The 19826-nt window shown below is 52.2% G+C and overlaps 1 protein-coding gene across 1 annotated transcript in view; it reads right to left on the bottom strand.

The window, feature by feature from the left end:
• Positions 1–16939, bottom strand: part of KLHDC4 (kelch domain containing 4) — a gene marked incomplete at its 5' end in the record, with an annotated part of 58025 nt that extends 41086 nt beyond the window's left edge. The window contains 5 exons of the mRNA XM_079723317.1: positions 3038–3174; positions 9529–9627; positions 10196–10274; positions 12928–13019; positions 16841–16939. Coding sequence (XP_079579443.1) covers positions 3038–3174; positions 9529–9627; positions 10196–10274; positions 12928–13019; positions 16841–16939 — 506 coding nt within the window. The remainder of the gene's footprint in view (positions 1–3037; positions 3175–9528; positions 9628–10195; positions 10275–12927; positions 13020–16840) is intronic.
• Positions 16940–19826: the final 2887 nt, after the last annotated feature.

Below are 19826 nucleotides of genomic sequence, written 5' to 3'. Positions count from 1 at the left end.
TCAAGGAATCAGAAGAAAACCCGGAAACATCCAGAGCCTCCTGGACTGTGTGTGTGCACGCATGTGTGCCTGCACCGGCTCTCTGGCCCAGTCTGCAGGCACACGTGCATGCATACACACTCAGGCACGTGTTGCTCTGCATCTTAGGTTTTTGTACAAGCTTTTTTGTACAAAATGAGAGGGAACATTTCTTTAGGGTATATTCCTAAAAGTGAACGTGGGGTCGAGGGCCAGGCACAAGCAACAGGATGCTGGAACGACGGGCGCTGCCTGCCGACACTTCAGCCAGCGGGAGGGACCCCTGCTTGGCCAGCCCTCGCTGCCTGACAGTGCGACCTTCCGTGTGAGCCACTCGTGGCTGCCTTCTCTGTCCGGCCGCTTGCTGCTCACTACTCTACACGAAGTCTCTCTTCTGAACGTGAGCTCGCTTCACACTGTAAACCTGTCACCACTCCCACACTTTCCTGGTGGCATCATTCCTGATACAAAAACCTTAACATTTCCCATGGTCAGACAGTCACCCTCTTGTGGCTTTCCGGTGTGTGACTCACTTAGGGAACCTTCCCTGAGACGTGCGTGCTCCCTACACACGGTGGCTGCAGACACTGCAACAGCAAGGAACGGGCCACACAGGGCACACCTTCCTCGCTGGTCTCACAGAACACAATGGGGCAGGGCGGGGGAAGGGCTGCGGCTGTGCGCACGCCCGGGCACCGGCGATGACAAAGGGGAACGGAGGTCGTCACCACACAGTATCTCTCGCACACCGCTTCTGATTTCTTGCATCCCACCAGGGGCCTTAAAAACAGAGCCAGCCTCAAACACAACGCATCTGGGAACCGTAGGCACGTAAAGCAGCAGTAACTGAACTGGGCTGAGCAGCAGAAACAAAGAAATTCAGCTGGGCGTTTAAAATCTCCCGGCAAACAGAGTAAGAGGAGAAGCCAGGGACGGGCCCTCCGTCCCCTGACTTCCAGCCCCGCAGGGACCATGGGCTCTGGTGAAATGCACCGCCGCACCCTGGCCACTGAAGAGAACAGCTCAGCGCAGCTCTGCCCGGCTGCCCATCTCCCCACGGAGAACCAGAAATGATGGCCCAGAAGGTAGGCTCAAAAAAAAGATGCTGTAGACAAAAAAGACAAAAAACAAAGCGCCTAACCCTTTCCCTGCCACGCCACTCTATCCAGGCTAGAGCAGGGGTGCTGAGAAAGGCAGCTCAGTTCCGTCTCTGCACCTTCACGTTAGCATTTCGTAGGTTCCCCAGTACACCTTTAGGAATTCTTCCACTTTAATTACAATCAGCAAAAAAGTAATGAGAGACCTGCTCATCGGGGACAACTTCTGACTTAGGACAGAGACCTCGAATGCCGAGCAAGCGCAACCAGGCCGACAACGCCGGGACACAGCTCAAGTTGCGCAATGAGGTGGGGCTAGGGGCAGCAGGCACGGCAAGCTCTGCAAAGGGCGGTGACTGCATGTCACTAGTGCCTCCCTGCTTCCCTGGAGCGAACACCTGCAACACCTGTCACAGAACCGGAAACGTCTGAAGGCCACGAGAGAGCACGCACCACAACACAGCCCAGCAGGTCCCTGCGGGACACCCCACAACATGCCGCCACCATCAACACCAGGCCCCACGGGTGCTGCTCCCTCACGGAGCCATTCACCGTCCCTCACCCATACGTTACAGGCAAAAGCTACCAAAGCTGATAAAAATGCAACGAAACATCAAGAACCAATTCACCAGAAGTGAACAAAGAAATAACAACTGGATTTTGAAAAGAATAACTGAAGCAAGGCAAGAAAGACAAAAAAAGGTACATGCTCTGCGCCTGAACACTCTTTAAATTAAGGGGAAAATGAAAATGACTAGGTCTCAACATATACACAATGAAATCAATTTTTAACATGAAAAGTTCTTAGTTGCCATGCCTTTCCCAGAGCAAGTAAGACAAGAAGATGCAGGCGGCGCTCGGGAGAGCACACAAGGCCCACCCTGGGTCCAACTTTACCAGGACTGCTCTCCAGAGCTTCCCTGGCAGCTTGGCGAGCGTGGGGATCTCTGAGCACCTTCCAGTCACTCTCACAGTCAACTCTTTACATGGCTGGTCTAACACTCCAGGCTGGAAGCCGATCTGAGCAGGCCGACAGCCCGGTGTTCACGAGCTCCTAAAAGGCCCCTCAGGGGACCACGGAGCACACCCTCCAGGGACCTCCCTCGGATGCAAGTCCCAGGACCTGCAGCCCTGCACCCCCCTCCTGAATTCCGCTCCGCTGAGGCGGGGAGCCTGGCGGCCACTTTAACAATACAGAGCTGGTGCCCCAGAGATGAGCATGTGCCCCACGAGGGCAAAGCCACTGACTCCACTTTCAGTCCATCATGCTACTAAGCTTCTTCTTGTACATAATTTATATGCAGACACACCGTCCATCTCTCTACAGAGTCAGGCGTGTGGCTCTGGCCACGGAGACCGCAGGGGTGAACGTGACAACCACACCTCAATGTCACCGACAGAAGCAGGAATCGAGCACCAATGATGGCCGAGCCTGGTTTACTGAAGAGCGACATAAAGGCTTCCCTGTCCTTCCTCTTATACGCTCCACTATTCCTATGTCAAGCAGACCTAGCCGGATACTTCCTCTCAGTGACACGGCACTCCAAGGGCAGCAAGCTGAAACCCAGAGCTGCCTCTGGGGCAATAAACGGACAGGAGAACTGCAGGAAAACATGATCATTGTTGACGCTGATGAGGGGAGGGAGGACCAGGAAAACAAGCCCGGATGCGGCACTAGTCCCAGAGACCCTGGCAGCGCCTTCCCCGAAGCCAGATGTCAGGCAGCCGGCACCGGGCCGGGCCGCTCCGTGAAGGGGAAGCTCTTCCCTCACTTTGGTTACCAGCCAGACTGGTCTCCCAGGCGGGACATCCACGCTCCTAGGAGCCCTGGAATTCTCCTAGAAGAGCCGATGCCATCACCGTGCACCCCAGACGCCGGGACGGGACAGGAGCGGGCCCAGGGCTCATGCTCCCCACCTTACCTGACTTGCTCCCACGTCTTGGTGGCCAAATGCAGGACCCAGAGGTCCCTGTAGTGGTAGAATTGCTCTCCATCGGGAGAGGCAAACTCCCCGCCAAAGATCCACAGCTGTCCGCCGCCCTGGGGCACCACCACAGCCTGTTGAGAGAATGGCGACAGGTCAGGGCACAGCCGTACAGCTCTCAGGTAAAGCCGGAGCCCCTCCCCCAGGACACCCGGCGCCAAGCCCTGACCTCGTCTTCAAACACCTGCCCCGTCAGGTCTTTCTCGCAGCCTGCCCCTCTGTGGTTCTGCTGAAGGCCCAGGACTCACAGGCCACGTGGGAACCAGGCGGGACCGCCTGGGCTGACAGAGCCACACAAGCCACTGGTGGGCCAGCCCGCCCTGAGAGTCACCAGCCCTGGGCCCGAACAGCAAAGGGGGCAACTGGGCCCGTCCTTCACACCAAGGGGGTGCGGGACGGGAACCCGTCGAGGGGCCGTCTGGCCAGGGGCTCACAAGCAGTGCCGACGGCAGCAGGCACAGTGTGGCCGGGGCAGGGGAACTGGGTTGGGGGCAGCTGGACGCCAGGTGCTCCAAAGCAGCCCGTGTGAATGCCTCCTGCCCTCACAAACCGCCACGGACAAGCACACACTGGGCGGTCAGATGGTGGTTCCCAGAAGGCCCGCCGTGGGCACCCTCTGAGCACCCTGGGGCTTGCACTGCAGTGCGGTCCTTCACTTAATTAAGCTTAATACTGCAGAACTGTGGCTCCATCACCGATGCTGCTCCTGCCCTGGACTAACTGGAGGGTCCTGGCGACACACTTAGGGTGATGTGACCCACCCCCCCGCACCATTTTCACTCAGTCTTGTGCATCCTCTCTGGACTGACCTATCAAGAGACAAGCCAGCTTCCTAGGACTCTAAAACCCCAGTAATTATAAAGAAACTGATCACTTCAAATATTTAAACCAGACATGAGGATTAGCTCAGGCCGAAACCTAACACGTTTTTTTGAGCTTAATAAAGTTTAGGGAGTACTTTCATGCTACGCAATACAATGTAGTTTTGAAATATCATATTATAGAAGCTACTGAGGGCTTCCCTGGTGGCGCAGTGGTTGAGAGTCCACCTGCCGATGCAGGGGACACGGGTTCGTGCCCCGGTCTGGGAGGATCCCACATGCCGCGGAGCAGCTGGGCCCATGAGCCATGGCCGCTGAGCCTGCGCGTCCGGAGCCTGTGCTCCGCAACGGGAGAGGCCACAACAGTGAGATGCCCACGCACCGCAAAAAAAAAAAAAAAAAAAAAAAGAAGCTACTGAATGTCCCAGGATAACACCACAAATAATGCATTAACTGGGAAAAACAGTACAGGGAGAATATATGTATATATACGTACATATACACATGTATATATGTGCGCACACACGTATACACACGTATGTATGTGTATAGTCCAACTAATATGAAATATAAATGCATACAAATATGAATCACAGGTGCAGGGAAAAGATACAGAAAATATAAATTAGGAGTTCTGGAAGAATGGACAATGAACTTACTCTGCTTTCATTATCTTCATTTTTTTTTCACAATGAGTATTTATTACTTACATAATCAGTTTTCAGAGCCATTCTTAAAAAATGAAGTCAAACTCCAGGCAAGAAAAGACTGTGACCAGAGTGTGTCTCCCACGTCCCATCACAGGCAGAACTCTGGGGACACGAAGGTGGATTGATGGCCAGTGATCTGAGGGCTCTGTGTTAACCTCCTCCTCAAAGACCATAAACACCAAGAAAGAGCTAACACACTACTCAAGAGAAGATGCAAACTACAGAGACAGGCATAAAACTTCCACTTCTGACCAGGCTCAGCAATCAGCACCATGCCAGCCCTCCCACTGTAAACAAGGAGGAAACGGGACAAAACCCATGAAGCACGCCAGCCAGACAGCACTACGTGCAGGACCGTGATCCTGAGACACGGTAAACGAGCAAGGTCAGCCCTCTGACCCCACAGGCAGTTTCACACCCTCGTGGTCCTGCTGAGCTGAGGAAACAGAAGCCAGAGTTCCAGGATGCTGAGGCAGCTGGAATTTGCAGGGCCGAGCCCCCTGAAGTCTGGGTGGGTTCCCCTGGAGCCCATAAACACTAAGCTGCACATGTGCAGACTGAGACCACCGGAGGCCGGGCACAGGGTGGGCACCATCACTGTGAGGCTGAAAACTTGAAAACGACCTGAGCTCACAGTGGGCTCGGAGACAGACAAGTTCCAACCAGAGTGAAAGGTGCCAATGAATACCCAGGGCGTTCACTAGGGACCGCAGAAAGGCCACGCCATAGAGCTACCATTCTTAGAGAAAGCCTCCAAAGGCTCGTGGTCATCTGCACGAGGCTGAGCCACCTACCAGAACGAAACTCATCATCTGTTGATGAATGAAAACAAACGCAGACAGTCAACACTCCAGCGGCACTTTGCTGACTGGCGTCACGCTCGTGGCAGGAGGGGTCTGGGCATCCCAAACACCACCCGCTTTACTAGCGTGACACAGACTGAGCACACTGTCTCCTCGTGGGCCAGGCTGAAACTGCAGAAGGCATCAGAACAATGACAACCTGACAGAGAAGGAGTATGAAGACTCCAGTGGGAATGTTGTAAATAAGAAGACATGTGAGAATCTGAAAAGACAAGAACTGCTCCTGTGTTCAGGGATGTATCTCAGCTCTGGGGCTTGCCCAGGCTTCCCTAAGATCTGCTTCTGCATTCACAAAGTCTATCATCTAACCACACAGTTCCAGCAGAAAAATGTGACCCATATCAACAAGGTCAGTCAATACAAAGAGGCCCAGAGGGCTTCCCTGGTGGTTCAGTGGTTGAGAGTCCGCCTGCCGATGCAGGGGACACAGGTTCATGCCCCGGTCCGGGAAGATCCCACATGCCACAGAGCGGCTGGGCCCGTGAGCCATGGCCACTGGGCCTGTGCGTCCGGAGCCTGTGCTCCGCCACGGGAGAGGCCACAACAGTGAGAGGCCTGCGTACCACAAAAGAAAAACAAAAAAAAAAGAGACCCAGAAATGATATAGATGAGAGAATCAGCAGACAAGGACTTGAAAAGTTATAAATATGTCCAAAGACTTAGAAGAAAACATGAACATAATAAACAAACATGTAAACAACCAACATTCCCCGGATCTAACAGAGGCAAAGCACTGCCCAGTGACCAAGGCAGGATGGCACTGCTCCCCATACAAGGCAGGGCTGTCCTAGCCAGCATCTACTTTGCTACTTGTCCCATGAGGCTGTATGCTTCCCAGATGTTTGGGTTTCTGTATTGTTGTCTGAACTGGAATAAAATCACGTCTAGAAAACCTTAAGTTCACAACTCTCCCTCCAAGGGTCAAAAAAAAAAAAAGGCACAATGGAGTCCAAACAACATACAGACTCTGTGAATGGATTCTGACATCAGCCACATACGTCAGCTTTGTGTAAGCCAAGTCCTAAAAACGTGCCAGGCCATCAGGACCAAAGAAAACACAAAATATGGGACATCACCAAGAATGGCAAATGTGTCTCTTTTGTCGCTGTATCCCAGCCCTAGAAGAGTGCCTTGCATGTTAAAGATGCTCAGAATTTCCCAAGGAACAAGTCTGCAACACCTTCTCGGATGGACGGCAGTGAAGCTGTGACTGAGCTGGAGGAAAACACTTTCTGCAGCTCATGTGGGCACTGTCAGTGCAATTCTGCTCACTCAGGAACAGGCGTTTTATAAACATTAACTCTTCTACATAAACACTTACTGCTCATGCTTGCACAAAGGCTGATGAGAACAGAGGTGACATTTTTTTAACCATATGGAACCTTTTGTCCTACTGTACGAGAGAATGCGTTTTTGTTTTTTTTTTTTGCGGTACGCGGGCCTCTCACTGTTGTGGCCTCTCCCGTTGCGGAGCACAGGCTCCGGACGCGCAGGCTCAGCGGCCATGGCTCACGGGCCTAGCCTCTCCACAGCATGTGGGATCTTCCCGGACTGGGGCACAAACCTGTGTCCCCTGCATTGGCAGGCGGACTCTCAACCACTGCGCCACCAGGGAAGCCCGAGAATGCATTTTGTTTCAAGTGCATTTACTTAGTCATTGCCTGGGGAGAAACAAACCATCAGGCAAGTAACAAAATGTGGACTCCGCCTACGCCCGCCCGCACCTCCCACTCCCCCACCCCTCAACCCTCAACAGTCCCGTCCAGGCAGGAGTGTCTGAACATCCTCCCCAGGGGAGGGTGCCAGGAGGGGAGCACCAGCCCAGGCCCGACAGGTGAGGCCCGACAGGCCGTGGTCAGGCACACCTTCAGTGGGCCTCGTGACCCTTCCCCTTCCCTCACTGGCTGTATTCATTTTAGAAAAGGCCACTGAACTCTCAAATTACGCGCTAAAATAACTTAACCACTGGACAGCCAGGGAAGTCCCAGGTTAAGACTCCACGCTCCCAATGCAGGGAGCATGGGTTCGACCCCTGGTCGGTGAACTAAAATCCCACAAGCCACACAGCACAGCTAAATGAACGAATGAATGAATGAACAAGATAAAATAACCCCCCAAAAATCTAGAGAGAAGACAGAACGAAGGGTCCCCGTATAAGCTTTCTCTTTCTACTCATTTTGCCCCTAATTGATTAAAGATGAAGAACATGGCTTCTATCGTCACATTCATTAACCTAGTCCATAATGAGGAAAAAACTTTTTTTAATATTTATTTATTTATTTATTTGGCTGCACCAGGTCTCAGTTGCAGCACGTGGGATTTAGTTCCCTAACCAGGGATCAAACCCGGGCCCCCTGTGTTGGGAGCACGGAGTCTTAACCGCTGGACCACCAGGGAAGTCCCATGAGGAAATTTTTATGTCTCAGAATTTAATGTAGTGGAATTTGAACTGTAATGACCTTTAGACAAAAGACTTTATAACCAATTATCTGTTTCCCACAGCCCTGATTTGTTGTGAAATTCACAGAGTAAACAGCAAGCCAACCTTATCTACAGGGTAACATTAAGCCTCAGACTCATAAAGTACTCACAAGATGTACATACAAACCAGAGCCTGCCAAAGTAACTTACTTAAAAATCTCCAAGACTTTTTATGACACTAATTCTTCAAGGACAGAGTTAATAACTGATTAAAACGGATAAGAAAACGAACATCAAAGAAGCACCTCAGCCTGTGTTCCTGGGGCCCAGGAACTGGAGAGGCGTTGAGAGGGGAGTGCTCCCCGCCGGGATGGGCCGGGATGGGATGGGACAGGACAGGACAGGACTAAGTGCTTAGCCTGGAGGCCTGGGGTGGATGCATTCTCGGAACTGGAGAGGGCTCCGGTGAATGGACTAGACTTACCAAGATCCATTTATTAATTAAAACCCAGCCTTACTAAGGTCTAGTTTTTTTTGTTTGTTTTTTTTTTGCGGTATGTGGGCCTCTCACTGTTGTGGCCTCTCCCGTTGCGGAGCACAGGCTCCGGACACGCAGGCTCAGCGGCCATGGCTCATGGGCCCAGCCGCTCCGCGGCATGTGGGATTCTCCCGGACCGGGGCACGAACCCATATCCCCTGCACCGGCAGGCGGACTCCCAACCACTGCGCCACCAGGGAAGCCCTAAGGTCTAGTTTTTAAATCAGAAAGCAGGGCACGCCTCTCTTCCAGAAGATGAACCAGTCTGAATGCCGGCAAGCCCGGCTATGCACGAGACGTCTGTGCAGTTCAGGAAGTCAGCTCGCGCTCACAGACCCCATTTCAGTCGGAAGGCTATTCTGAGCACAGGATTAGAAAAGAGAGAACCACACACTGCGGAGGGATGTTTCAGCCGTGCCGCAGCAGGCTGACACTGGAGAGGTATCACTCTTCCAGATTGTCTTTTGAGCCCCAACACCGTCCCGGGTACAATAATGAACAAGAAAGACCAATGCCTGTCCTCGTGGAGCGTACGAATGTGGAACCATGAAACCAGGACCCCTTCCCTGGTAAGTCATCGGCTCTGACAGAGCTCGCTGGGGTGAGCAGAAACGAGCTGAAAGCATGCCGACCTGGCGCTGCTCCCTCAGCGTCCCTGGGCGCAGCTCATTTCACTCTGCAATGGCTACTTCCTGTAACCACTGACACCTTTCATTCTGCCTTTTTGTTTTCATCTCTCTGGTCACCAGATCTTGAGCCTGTGGGAGCCTCTCTCACTCAAATACAGGAGCATTTTCCTGACTGCTACATGCCAGGCACCACATCGGTACTTTGACCTGGCCTCACACCACCTGGAGGAGCAGGAGTTCATCTCCAGCCTCACAGGTGAAGGCTGAGTGTGAAGCAGCTCAGAAACAAGGCCAAGTTGGAGGCGGCCGAGTGAGGACCAGGGGCAGGGTCCAGCCTCTCCATACCAGGCTGCCCGCCATTACCAGCTCTAAAGGTCTGTCATGGAATCCTGAGTCAGGGCCCCAGCGAGAGAGGAGGGGAGGCTGGTGGCCATACGGACACGTACCTGGTGAGCACAACGCCTCGGAGGTGGGTTGGGGATTTCGACTTGAGTCCAGGTGTCCTTCCTGATGTTGTAGATGTAGAGTTCGTTATATAAAAAAGTCTGCAGAAAGGAAGAGGTACTTTAGTGTCACGAATGGTGCTTCCACACAAGCGACAGCAAGTGGAAGGTAGGATCTCAATCACTAGCTCTCCCCAGGAAACGTGTTTTCTAAGGCTGGTCCCCGGACCCTTCAGGATGATGATACAATGACAAAGACCATCTCTGGACCGCCATGCAGGGAAGGCGAACTCAGGATTTTGGAACTGTTTCATCTCTAGCTCTGAAACACAGGGCTTTCTGGTCTGCTCAAAAATAAAAATTACAGGTTTTACAATTTATCAATTGCTCTGCAATTTATCAGCACTTTCCCTATTCAAACACCTTTGGAAACCCATCATGAGGAAGAACAGCAGGGTACTGGCCCACCTCACGCAGGCGGTAAGAAGCGTGACCCTAAAGGTCCCTAAAGGACCCTGGTGGCTTGTCAAGGACCATGGCCCAGGCTAGTCCTGACATGTAGACACACAAGAGGGGAGTTAAATGAATATCTGATATCAGCTTAAAATGAAGTTTCCTCTAAATGAGACCCATGAAAACTTGGAGGGAAAGAAGAAAATATATACTTAACTTTTTGGCCATTGAAATATTCACCGCCAAAAAGGATTAATTCTTCTTTCTCAGGATGAGCGGAGAGTGAGGCATTTAACCTGCAAGAGACACAAGCAGCAGCTCAACACAAAATCAAACCATGTGACGCCCAAACTGAGAGCCGTTCTCCTTTCCATCAGAGGCTTCGCCAGCAGGGATGTGCGTGTCCTGAACTTCTGTGGAGGAGGAGCCTGGCACTGAGGACCGAAGCTGAGGACTCACCGTCAAGACACCAACACGCAGGCTCAGTCTCCCAGGAGGGCAGGGGCTACTCACACAGCATTTGGCTGAAAATCATCAGCAGTGGGAAGTCTAGGGGCTCCTATTTATGTGCCAATTTTCCAGAACTGTCCTGTTTTAAAGGTCTATTCTCTGAAATCACAATCTAAACTGTTCTAAGAGGTCCAGTATTGAAGCATTTCAATATACAACCCAGATCCCGTCCATCTAGAAAACGCAAGTACTTTTCTACTTACTTCACACATGAGGACAAGGGAATAGCCATACGGGAATTATAAGGAGGTCCTGACCATTGCAGCAGGAAGTAATGAAGGGTACAGTGACTGAGAGGGAAAGTACCCTTCTTGCAGAAGCCCTCAGAGCGGCATTCCCCAAGGTGCCCTCCACCACATTAATCCCACAGGACGCTTCTCAAAGGGAGAAGGGTTTCAAGGTCAAGGAAGTCTGGGAAATCTGAAAACTGTTTTTCTCCTGGGGATTTAATGTAGACAGAGACATTCTATAGGCTGAGAAACTCTGTAGTCAAACCCTGAAGTCAAGATAGTGCACCCTGGGCTCTGGTACAACCAAGCACCTCATCCTCATGTCCCCATTAAACTACCTCTGAGCCAAGACGTGGGGATGTACACACTTAAACTTGGTAATTTTCATGGGTTTTTTCCCGTAATGTGATAGATGGGTGGAGGTGAGAAGGTACTAAGGTTACCACCGAAACGTCTGCATCCCTGTAGATCTCAGCTCCGAATGCTCTCTTCTGCCAGGAAGCTTCCCAGCTGACCCATGGAACTGCCAATGTCTCACATCATATTGTGACATTACACCTGGCCTTTTGGGGCAGCATACTTTAGGAAAAATGTCATCCAAAAAAAGTCAACCCACATTCAAAGTGAATTCCCTCAGGGGTGCTGTACAGATAAAGCCTCAAAGGTCTCAAGGATTTACCTGCTTCAACAATTCAGATGAAAACATCCACCTACCATGTGTGACTCTTATGCTTGGCCTCAACGGTAACATGATAAATACAAGGAAAATAACAGCAGATTCCTAACGGAATTTAAGAGCCGAAGAACAAGAAGGATCTGCAACTCTGGGAGTGGCTGCAAAGCCGCTTGTGTCTGCTCGGGGGTAAGCACGCTGCTCCTGACCCTGAACAGGTAATGATCGCACGCCGGGGGCGAAGTCGTGGGATTCAGGGCCATGCCCTGCACCCACTGAAGCAGAGGGGGCACTCTTACCACCTCCCTTCCTGACGTGCTAGACCAAGGGCTCCACTCAAGCCTGAGGGAAACAAAGCAAATCATTTCTCAACTGATCAAGACAGCCCCGGATGCTCGTGCAGTTAAGGCATTTCCCCTTCTCCGAAGGACATGGCATCTCCTTATCAGGGTCACTCAGCCTCCCTGGGCTCCTAGCTTGATGCACTCCGTGTCCGGCCTCTGCTCTGCCAGGAGCCAAGTGTAAGAACTATTGAGCCTGAATCCCTGGATCAAGTTAGAGAACTGGCATTCCGGAGCCAAGGGGACGAGAAGAAAGGAGCAAGAAGCCAGTGAAAACCACAGCCTGAGGCTTCCCTGGTAGCGCAGTGGTTAAGAATCCACCTGCCAATGCAGGGGACACAGGTTTGAGACCTGGTCCGGGAAGATCCCACATGCTACGGAGCAACTAAGCCCACGCGCCACAACTACTGAGCATGCACTCCAGAGCCCGCGAGCCACAACTACCGAGCCCACGAGCTGCAACTACTGGAGCCCACGCACCTAGAGCCTGTGTTCCGCAACAAGAGAAGCCACCTTAATGAGAGGACTGTGCACCGCAATGAAGAGTAGCCTCCGCTCTCTGCAACTAGAGAAAACCCTGTGCATAGCAACGAAAACCCAATGCAGCCAAAAATTAATTAATTAATTAATTTTTAAAAAAACAAAAGAAACCCCACAGCCTGCTCCTTCCACAGGGTCTCAAATCCTACAAAAGATGCTGGAGCTCCTCACATAAACTACAAATCCACCTAAAATGGCTAACAGTTTACATTTGATGGTCACACTTTTCACATGAGAATTTGAAAGCATTATGAACAAACACAGCAAAGAGCTATCATGATTTTAAGTTTCGCACCGTGATGGGCCTTTAGAAACCTAAGAAGCAAGGAGAAACTCACGGACTGCCCACAGACTGTCACCAGGTGGCGAGCGACCAAGCCCACACAACCTCCCTGACCGGCAGAGCAGCTGTGCCGGGAGACCTAGTCGCAGCCGTGTTTCTTCATGACAATGAAGCTGATGTGCCTCGCTCCCATTCTTCCTAAGTGGACGTGAAAAAAATGTTTTGTGGGAGCTGATCTGGTGGGTTTTCATGATGGAAATGTCCCAAGTGCCCGGTTACTTACGAAAACATGGTGCCTACTTCAAGCACTTTTCCAATCTATACCAGAAAACTTCAGGTCAGAAGCTACACTGGAGAGTCCGTGCTGCTTACCTTGGAGAAGGTGGGGAACAGGGTGTCTCCACGATCCGAGTCTTTCTGGCATCTAGAGCCTGGAAGTGGGCTATGAGGGCTTCGAGGTCCTCCTGTAGACAGACAAGCCACCACACGTGAGACATTTTCTTAAACCCTATCACGTGGCCAGATGCCTGGGTCAGCTTTCCCCAGCCCCTCTGACCTGACCGGGGTCCAGTCAGATCCATGAATTACAACTTGTTTCTCCCATTTCAAACACACAGAACCTGACACATGTGCAAATACTCAGGACCTGACCTTCCCGCGCACGGCATGTACATCATCTCCTTCCAAACCCTCACCCCGCCCCCCAAGGCCTTCCTCTCAGACAAGCCCACCCAACTTTACGCCAACACCTGCAGCCACCCCTGGAAACCCAGGCCTGGGCCACCGCACCAGCCTGCTTTGCTGTCTGTAGAGCAGGGTCTGATGTTTTCTTGTTCACTTATTTATTTTGTTTCCACCTCCCTCCCACCAACATAACAAAACATAAGCTCCAAATGAACAAAACATGTCAGTCTGCTTAGAACGGCGCCTGCGCGGTGGGGGCCCGACATCTATCAGCTGCAGCCAATCCGTGTACGAAGGTCTCCACCGTTAGGACCGTAGAAACCAATTTAGACGTTAAGGCGCCAATTTCCGTGCACAGCTGGGCAGCGTTGGAACGCAGTCTTCCTGCCCTCAGTCCCTGCATCTACGGTAGTGCCGCCCACCCCGCAGTGATGCACGATCTGTCTGTCACGGGAAAGCCTCCCATCCTTCTCTTCAATGCTCAGCCCAGCACCTCGCTCATGCTGAGACCTGGCATCTGTCCCCCCATCCTTCCTCCCATCCCACCCCACCCCACACTACCCCAGCTCTCCTTCCCAGGCTCCACATTCTGCAGGGCCTGAAAGCGGGTCTACCAGACCCTCCTCCCTCCCTCGCCTGCCTCACGTCCCACCCCACCTCCTCGCTCTCCCAGCCGCACTGGCTTCCTCTCGGCTCCTTTCATCAGAGCATCACACCCCCTGGGCCTGAACAGCCACCCGCCCCCCCGCCCCCACCGTGTGTACCCCCTTCACCTTCCCGAAGGCAGCCACTCTCTGGAACGGAGGGCTCGTTACTCTCACACCATCTCTCTATACTTTTACTACACGTTATGTACCCCTAAACTACATACGTTATTGTTTTAGGTTTTTCAATCCCATGTAAATGTTATCGTACTGAACATTCCCTTGCAACTTGCTTTTCTGCTTAACGCTGCTGAGAGAAAGGTCTGACGCCCTGAGCCCATTCATCGTCACGGTGGCGGAGCTACACGGCTTCTCCACCATCCAGCTGCTGCGGAACATGCGGGTCAGCTCCAAAATTTTCTTTTTTACAAGCAACACTACCATGGCCGTTCTAGTACCTGTCTTTGTGTAGCTGGGGGTAATGTTTCCAAGGTAAACCTTTAGGTGTGTAACTGCTAGGCTGTAGCTTCCACTTTTCTAGGTATTGACAAATTAGGATCCAACTGGCTCTACCAATTTTCACCTTCACGGGAGTCCACAAAAACATCCGTCATCCTGCTACTCCTATGTGTAACTAGGTACTCAAGACAAGTTACTGAACCGCTGGACCCTTACAGGAAGACGTGTGTGGAGAAGTGACTGCTGGAGCCTCAATAAGCTCAGAGCTCCCAGTCCACTGTCACTCACCCGAGAAATTGTCTTCCTTAAAGGGAGAAGGGAAGATGGGAACAAGGTGGGAGGAAGGCGTGGCTGTGACGAGCAGCGGCAGGCCTGGAGGGGGAGCTGCTGTGTCAGTCCTGGGGCGAGTGGCACTGACACCCGCCTGGCTAGGCCGGCAGGAAGCATCAAACCCCGCCACGCGAGGGCAGGCACGACCACGGTGTCTCTGGTTGGGAGCAGGCCTCGTCGACCCCTTAGTTAGGAACACAGGCTCTGCCGTCGTGTAACTGAGCAGGACCCTATGAAGCCTTCCGGGAACAAGAAACCGCACCCCTCCCCCCCGCCCCCCCGCCAACATGTCCTCTGCCTGTCTCTTGTCTGTAGAAAAACTTCAGCCTCCTAGGCCTTCCCGAGTTCCAAAGGATAAATTTAATCAGAGAAGGGAGAAAATGCAGAAAGAAGGGTTAAGGAAGACAAAATAATAATAGTTTGATCTTAAAGTCAAGGACCTTTAGTCCCTTCTCAACAGCTGCAGATGATACTCTGCGCCACGTCCTGTGAGCTGTTTCGCAGATATGGAAACCCTCACCAGGTGGAAGAAGTTAACTGCGTGCTGCCACCGGAATGCAGACCCCAGACCCTCACCAGGTGGAAGAAGTTAACTGCGTGCTGCCACCGGTAGCACAGGCAGACCCCAGACGGGCTGGAAACAGGTTGATGATGTTGACTCCTGATGACCTCACCACCAACCAACAAGAAGAATGTCCACAAGCTGATCACAGCCCACAGCACCCCCTCCCCGACCCTGTCTTTAAAAACCTTCCCTAAAAGCCTTCAGGGAGGTCGGGTCTTTTGAGCACCAGCTGCCTGGGCTCCTTACTGGGCACCTGCAATAAACCCTGCAGTTGCCCTCACCACAACCCAGGGTCTGTAGGTTGGTTTTGCTGTGTGCAGGCAAGGGGACCCAACTTTGGTTCGGTGACTGTCGGGTGACTCGCTTCAACCCCCACCTCCTCCACTTCTTGCCAGTTAATCCAGTAGCCGCTCCCCATGCCCGCACGTTGAACAAATCTCACCAGATTAAAACAAGGTCCAGGAGCCGGGTGAGCTTCCCTCCTACCACTCTAAGGCAGCACTTCTCAAACGGCTGAGCATCACAATCACTGAGCTGAGGGGCTGGGACAGGGCAGGTCTGGTAGCACAGGCAGCCTAGTCTGGGAAAGCGTCTCCAAGGTGACAGACAACAAGCTGAAAGATGAAAAGGAGCCAGTGTAGAAGAATGTATTTGGGGTTGAGGTGCAGAAAGAAGGTGGCATAGCTGAGACACAGCACAGAGTTGTGTGGCCGGAGGGGAGTGAGCCCAGGTGATGCAGGTCTCCCCAGCAGGGTGAAGAGATGGGGCTTCAATAGGACAGTGTAGAAGGGGAGGAATCTGCACGACAGCCACTTGCAGGCGTCAACCAGGTATCTGAGACATGAGTTCTGCACTGGGCAGAACTCCAAGTTGTCCCCCAAGACCACTCGCTTAGTCCCGCTGGCAAAAAACGACAGGAGACGGGGAGAGAAAAGGCTCAACCCCATTATTTGACAGATGAGGAAATGGAGACACGAATGCCTTAGAAAGAAAAGGGACAAGGGTATGCGGTCAAGAGCTCTGGCTCAGGGACACCCGGTCAAATTCCAGCTCCAAGCCACCTCACAGCTGTGTGACCCTGAGCTGCGCGTAACCTGTTAGCTTCTGATTTCCTGTCAGATGGGGACGCCAAAGCTACCTAACTCAATTGGTTGTAAGAATTAAAGCCCAGAGAACACAATGCCTGGCACGCAGCAAACACTCATTAACCACTATAAACCGCCCCGGGTAAGGGAGCCCGTGAGGAACAGTCAATTAAGAGCAGAGAGCTCTCCTGTAAGTTCAGCACTGATCCATCTGTAAACACTTCTAAAGATAGAGAGAGAGAAAGAGAGGGAGAGAATAAGAGGGGGAGGGAGGGAGACAGAGACGGAGAGAGACAGAGAACTGTTTTGGAACGCCCCACAGTTCCACTTACTTACTCCACTGACTCTCACTGCTCAGGGCTGCCGTGAGGATCGCGTACCCTCTTTTAAAGCCGAGGACTGAGGCTTGCAGAGGCGCCCCCGCTCAGTCCGGCCCCTCCCAGCGCCCAGCACAGGGGGCCCGGCTACGCACGAGACCCGGGACGAAGGAGGCCAGCCCGCCTTCCGGCCCCGCTCACCTCCTCCTTCCGCGAGCGCTTGGACACCTTCTTCTCCATCTTGGCGGCCGTCTTCTCCGCCCCGCGGCCCTTCTTCTCTTTCTTGCTCTTCTTGCCCATCGCACCAGGTCAGAGGAGATGCCGGGACGCCTGTGAGTGTCGAGCGGCGCGCAGCGCGCAAAAAATACGTGCTGGGCGGCGCGCAGAAAGTGCGTCGTTTCCGGTCCGCCCCCCCCGCGCGCTTCCGAGAGAGTGGGCGGAGTGGGCGGAGTGGGCGGGGCGGGGCGGGGCGGGGCCGGGCCGGGCCGGGCCGGGCCGGGCCCGGGGATGGATGGCTTTACCGGTTCTCTGTGCTACGCCTTTGGAAACGGGCCTGGGGGCCTCGGGCTCCGGGTGGCGTCCGCCTGGAAGCAGTGGGGCCCCGTCCCCGTCCCCGTGCCGTCCGCCCTCAGCTCGGAGACCTCCTCTCGGGGACTCGACGTCTGTTGTTCCCGCCGCCACCGGGCCCAGGCCTGAAGGTTGGCTTCAGTGTCTGCCGTGTTTACGCATATTGCTTAGTGCGTGCACATTGCACACTGACCCAGTTGGGTGACTTGGTAAATGAGCCGCGTTTTGTCAGCGCGAACCCTGGTACGAGTCAAGTGATTGCTGTGGCTTCGTTCCCCATAGAGACGCTTATACACTTAAAGGATTCGCAGACCCTGAGCACCAGATATTGTTAGGGGCTGAGGGTACTGTGCTCAGCAAGAAAAACAGCCCTGCCAGTCCGCCTTCTAGGTGACTCCTTAAGTGTCCTGTGTGAGGGGACTTGTTTCTCCATGATCGAACAGGGCTGATGACACCCCCTCCAAGAGCAGTCAGTGTTCCAAGTCTGGGAAGCCAAAACCGCCCGCTAGCATTTGACTCAAATGACTTAGTAAATGGGAAAAACCACAGGTAGAACGTGGAATGCTATGGTTTGGACAGAGCAGAGTGAAAACACTTCTCATTGCTTAGAAGATGTCATCTTTGGGCTTGTGATCAAGGAAACAGGACAAATTAAGGACAAGCACAAGCAAACATTTGGCAAAGGAAAAGCATAAATCAGGAAATAATCTCCTTTCCTACTTTGTGGGTGAACCGCCACAAGGCTCAGCCTTAAAGAAATTGAGACAAGCTGGGACCTGGGACCTTTTGGTGCAGTGCTTGCACCTGGACAAATCTCCTCCAAACAAAAGACAAAGAAACTAAGGGATTAAAAATAACTGCATGAAAAAAAAAAAAACTGCATGCATGTGGCAGTTGGGGCAAACTATGAACAGATACAAAAAGACCAAAGACCCAACTGCCACTTCTGAGGAGTCAGGAAGCAAAGCACAGGTACTGCAAATAATCCCTCTACTCAGCACCGCCAAGTTGGGGCGGGGGGCAGACCACCCAAGCCACTGCTGGGGCCCAACCTGTGGACCCGCCTCTGCCCTCACCCCATGTAAGGTACAAGCTCGCCCCACCCCCACCCCCATCACCCGTCAGGGAGCGAGCAAAGGAACCTGCTACTTGGTTTCGCTCCCTCGTGCTGCAGCACAAGTCCCAATAAAGCCTTGCCTGAATCTCTTCTCTGGCCTCTTATCAATTTCTATTGATTAAGGAGTCCAAGAATCCTGATCGGTAACAAAATCAACTTAGATCCAATCAATTTACTAATCTCTGAGCAGCCAGAGAGGAATGCTTTTTCAGCCAACTCCAAGCCTTGTGCATTAACCTAGTCTTTCAGAAGAAAAATAGGGCTTCCCTGGTGGCGCAGTAGATAAGAATCCTCCTGCCGACGAAGTGGACATGGGTTTGAGCCCTGGTCCGGGAAGATCCCACATGCCGCGGAGAAACTAAGCCCGTGCGCCACAACTACTGAGCCTGCGCTTTAGAGCCCTCGAGCCACAACTACTGAAGCCCGTGCGCCTAGAGCCCGTGCTTCGCAACAAGAGAAGCCACCAGGATGAGAATCCCGCACACCGCAACAAAGAGTAGCCGCGGCTCGCCACAACTAGAGAAAGCCCACGCACAGCAACGAAGACCCAACGCAGCTAAAAATAAATTTAAAAATTAAATCTTTTAAAAAAAAGAAGAAAAATAAAATTTGGGGAACTACGGGGGGTGGGGGGGGATGGGGAGGTGGAATACATTCAGGCTGCCTCCGTCCCCAGCACTGATTGTAGGAGAATGTGAGAACATGTGAGATGATAGAGAAAAGAACCAGCTAGAAGCCAATTGGAAGGGAGCTGCATTATTTCACAGTAACCTGGCCCCTGAACCTGCAGACATAATTGCCTTCAATAATGAGCTACAAATGGCGAAAGCCTCACTAGCGCTCCTCAGAAACCGTTACTTTCCCTCTAGTGCAATATGACTAAGAGCATGCCTAATCCTTTTATACTTTTCTGAGAATATTGGGTAACCTGGAGGCAGTACACTTGAAGTAAGATGGCCCTTCAGTCACAGCGCATCTGTCTGCAACACATTACAGTGGTCGCCTCTTAAGAGCTTTGGAAGGGGGAGCCTATTCCCTGCTGAAGATTTGGAAGGATCTGGTAGATGGAGGATTTTGTACTTTTATTATCTGAAAGAATCTTGAAGCTCAATTGGAAGGCTCTTGGAATTAATAGTGTCATGGTGATTTACGTGAGGTTGAAACTCTCATTACCAAGAAAGAAGGAGAACAGAACATTTAAAATGAGATCAGAATCCTAAAATAGTAGAGAGATTAAGTACACGGTCCTATTTTAGTGAAATTCACGTTTTTGAAACTTTAATGAATAATCTTAAATCTGATATATCATTAACATTTAGAGTGTACCTTTTGTGTGGTCAGGCGCCCTCTGCTGTCTTCAAGTTGAAATCTAGAAGAGAAAAAAATATTAATGCACCTAACATCTAATTACCCTCACCACAAATAATCAGTGTAATTGGAGAGATCTCCCAAGTATGCTATAGATGCAGTGGGTCTTTGTACTTTGCCACCTGGAAAGTGATC

Source organism: Hyperoodon ampullatus (assembly GCF_949752795.1).
Source record: "Hyperoodon ampullatus genome assembly, chromosome: 18".
NCBI lineage: Eukaryota > Metazoa > Chordata > Mammalia > Artiodactyla > Ziphiidae > Hyperoodon > Hyperoodon ampullatus.
The sequence above is the reverse complement of the archived record's forward strand: the minus strand, read 5'-3'. Positions and strand labels throughout refer to the sequence as shown.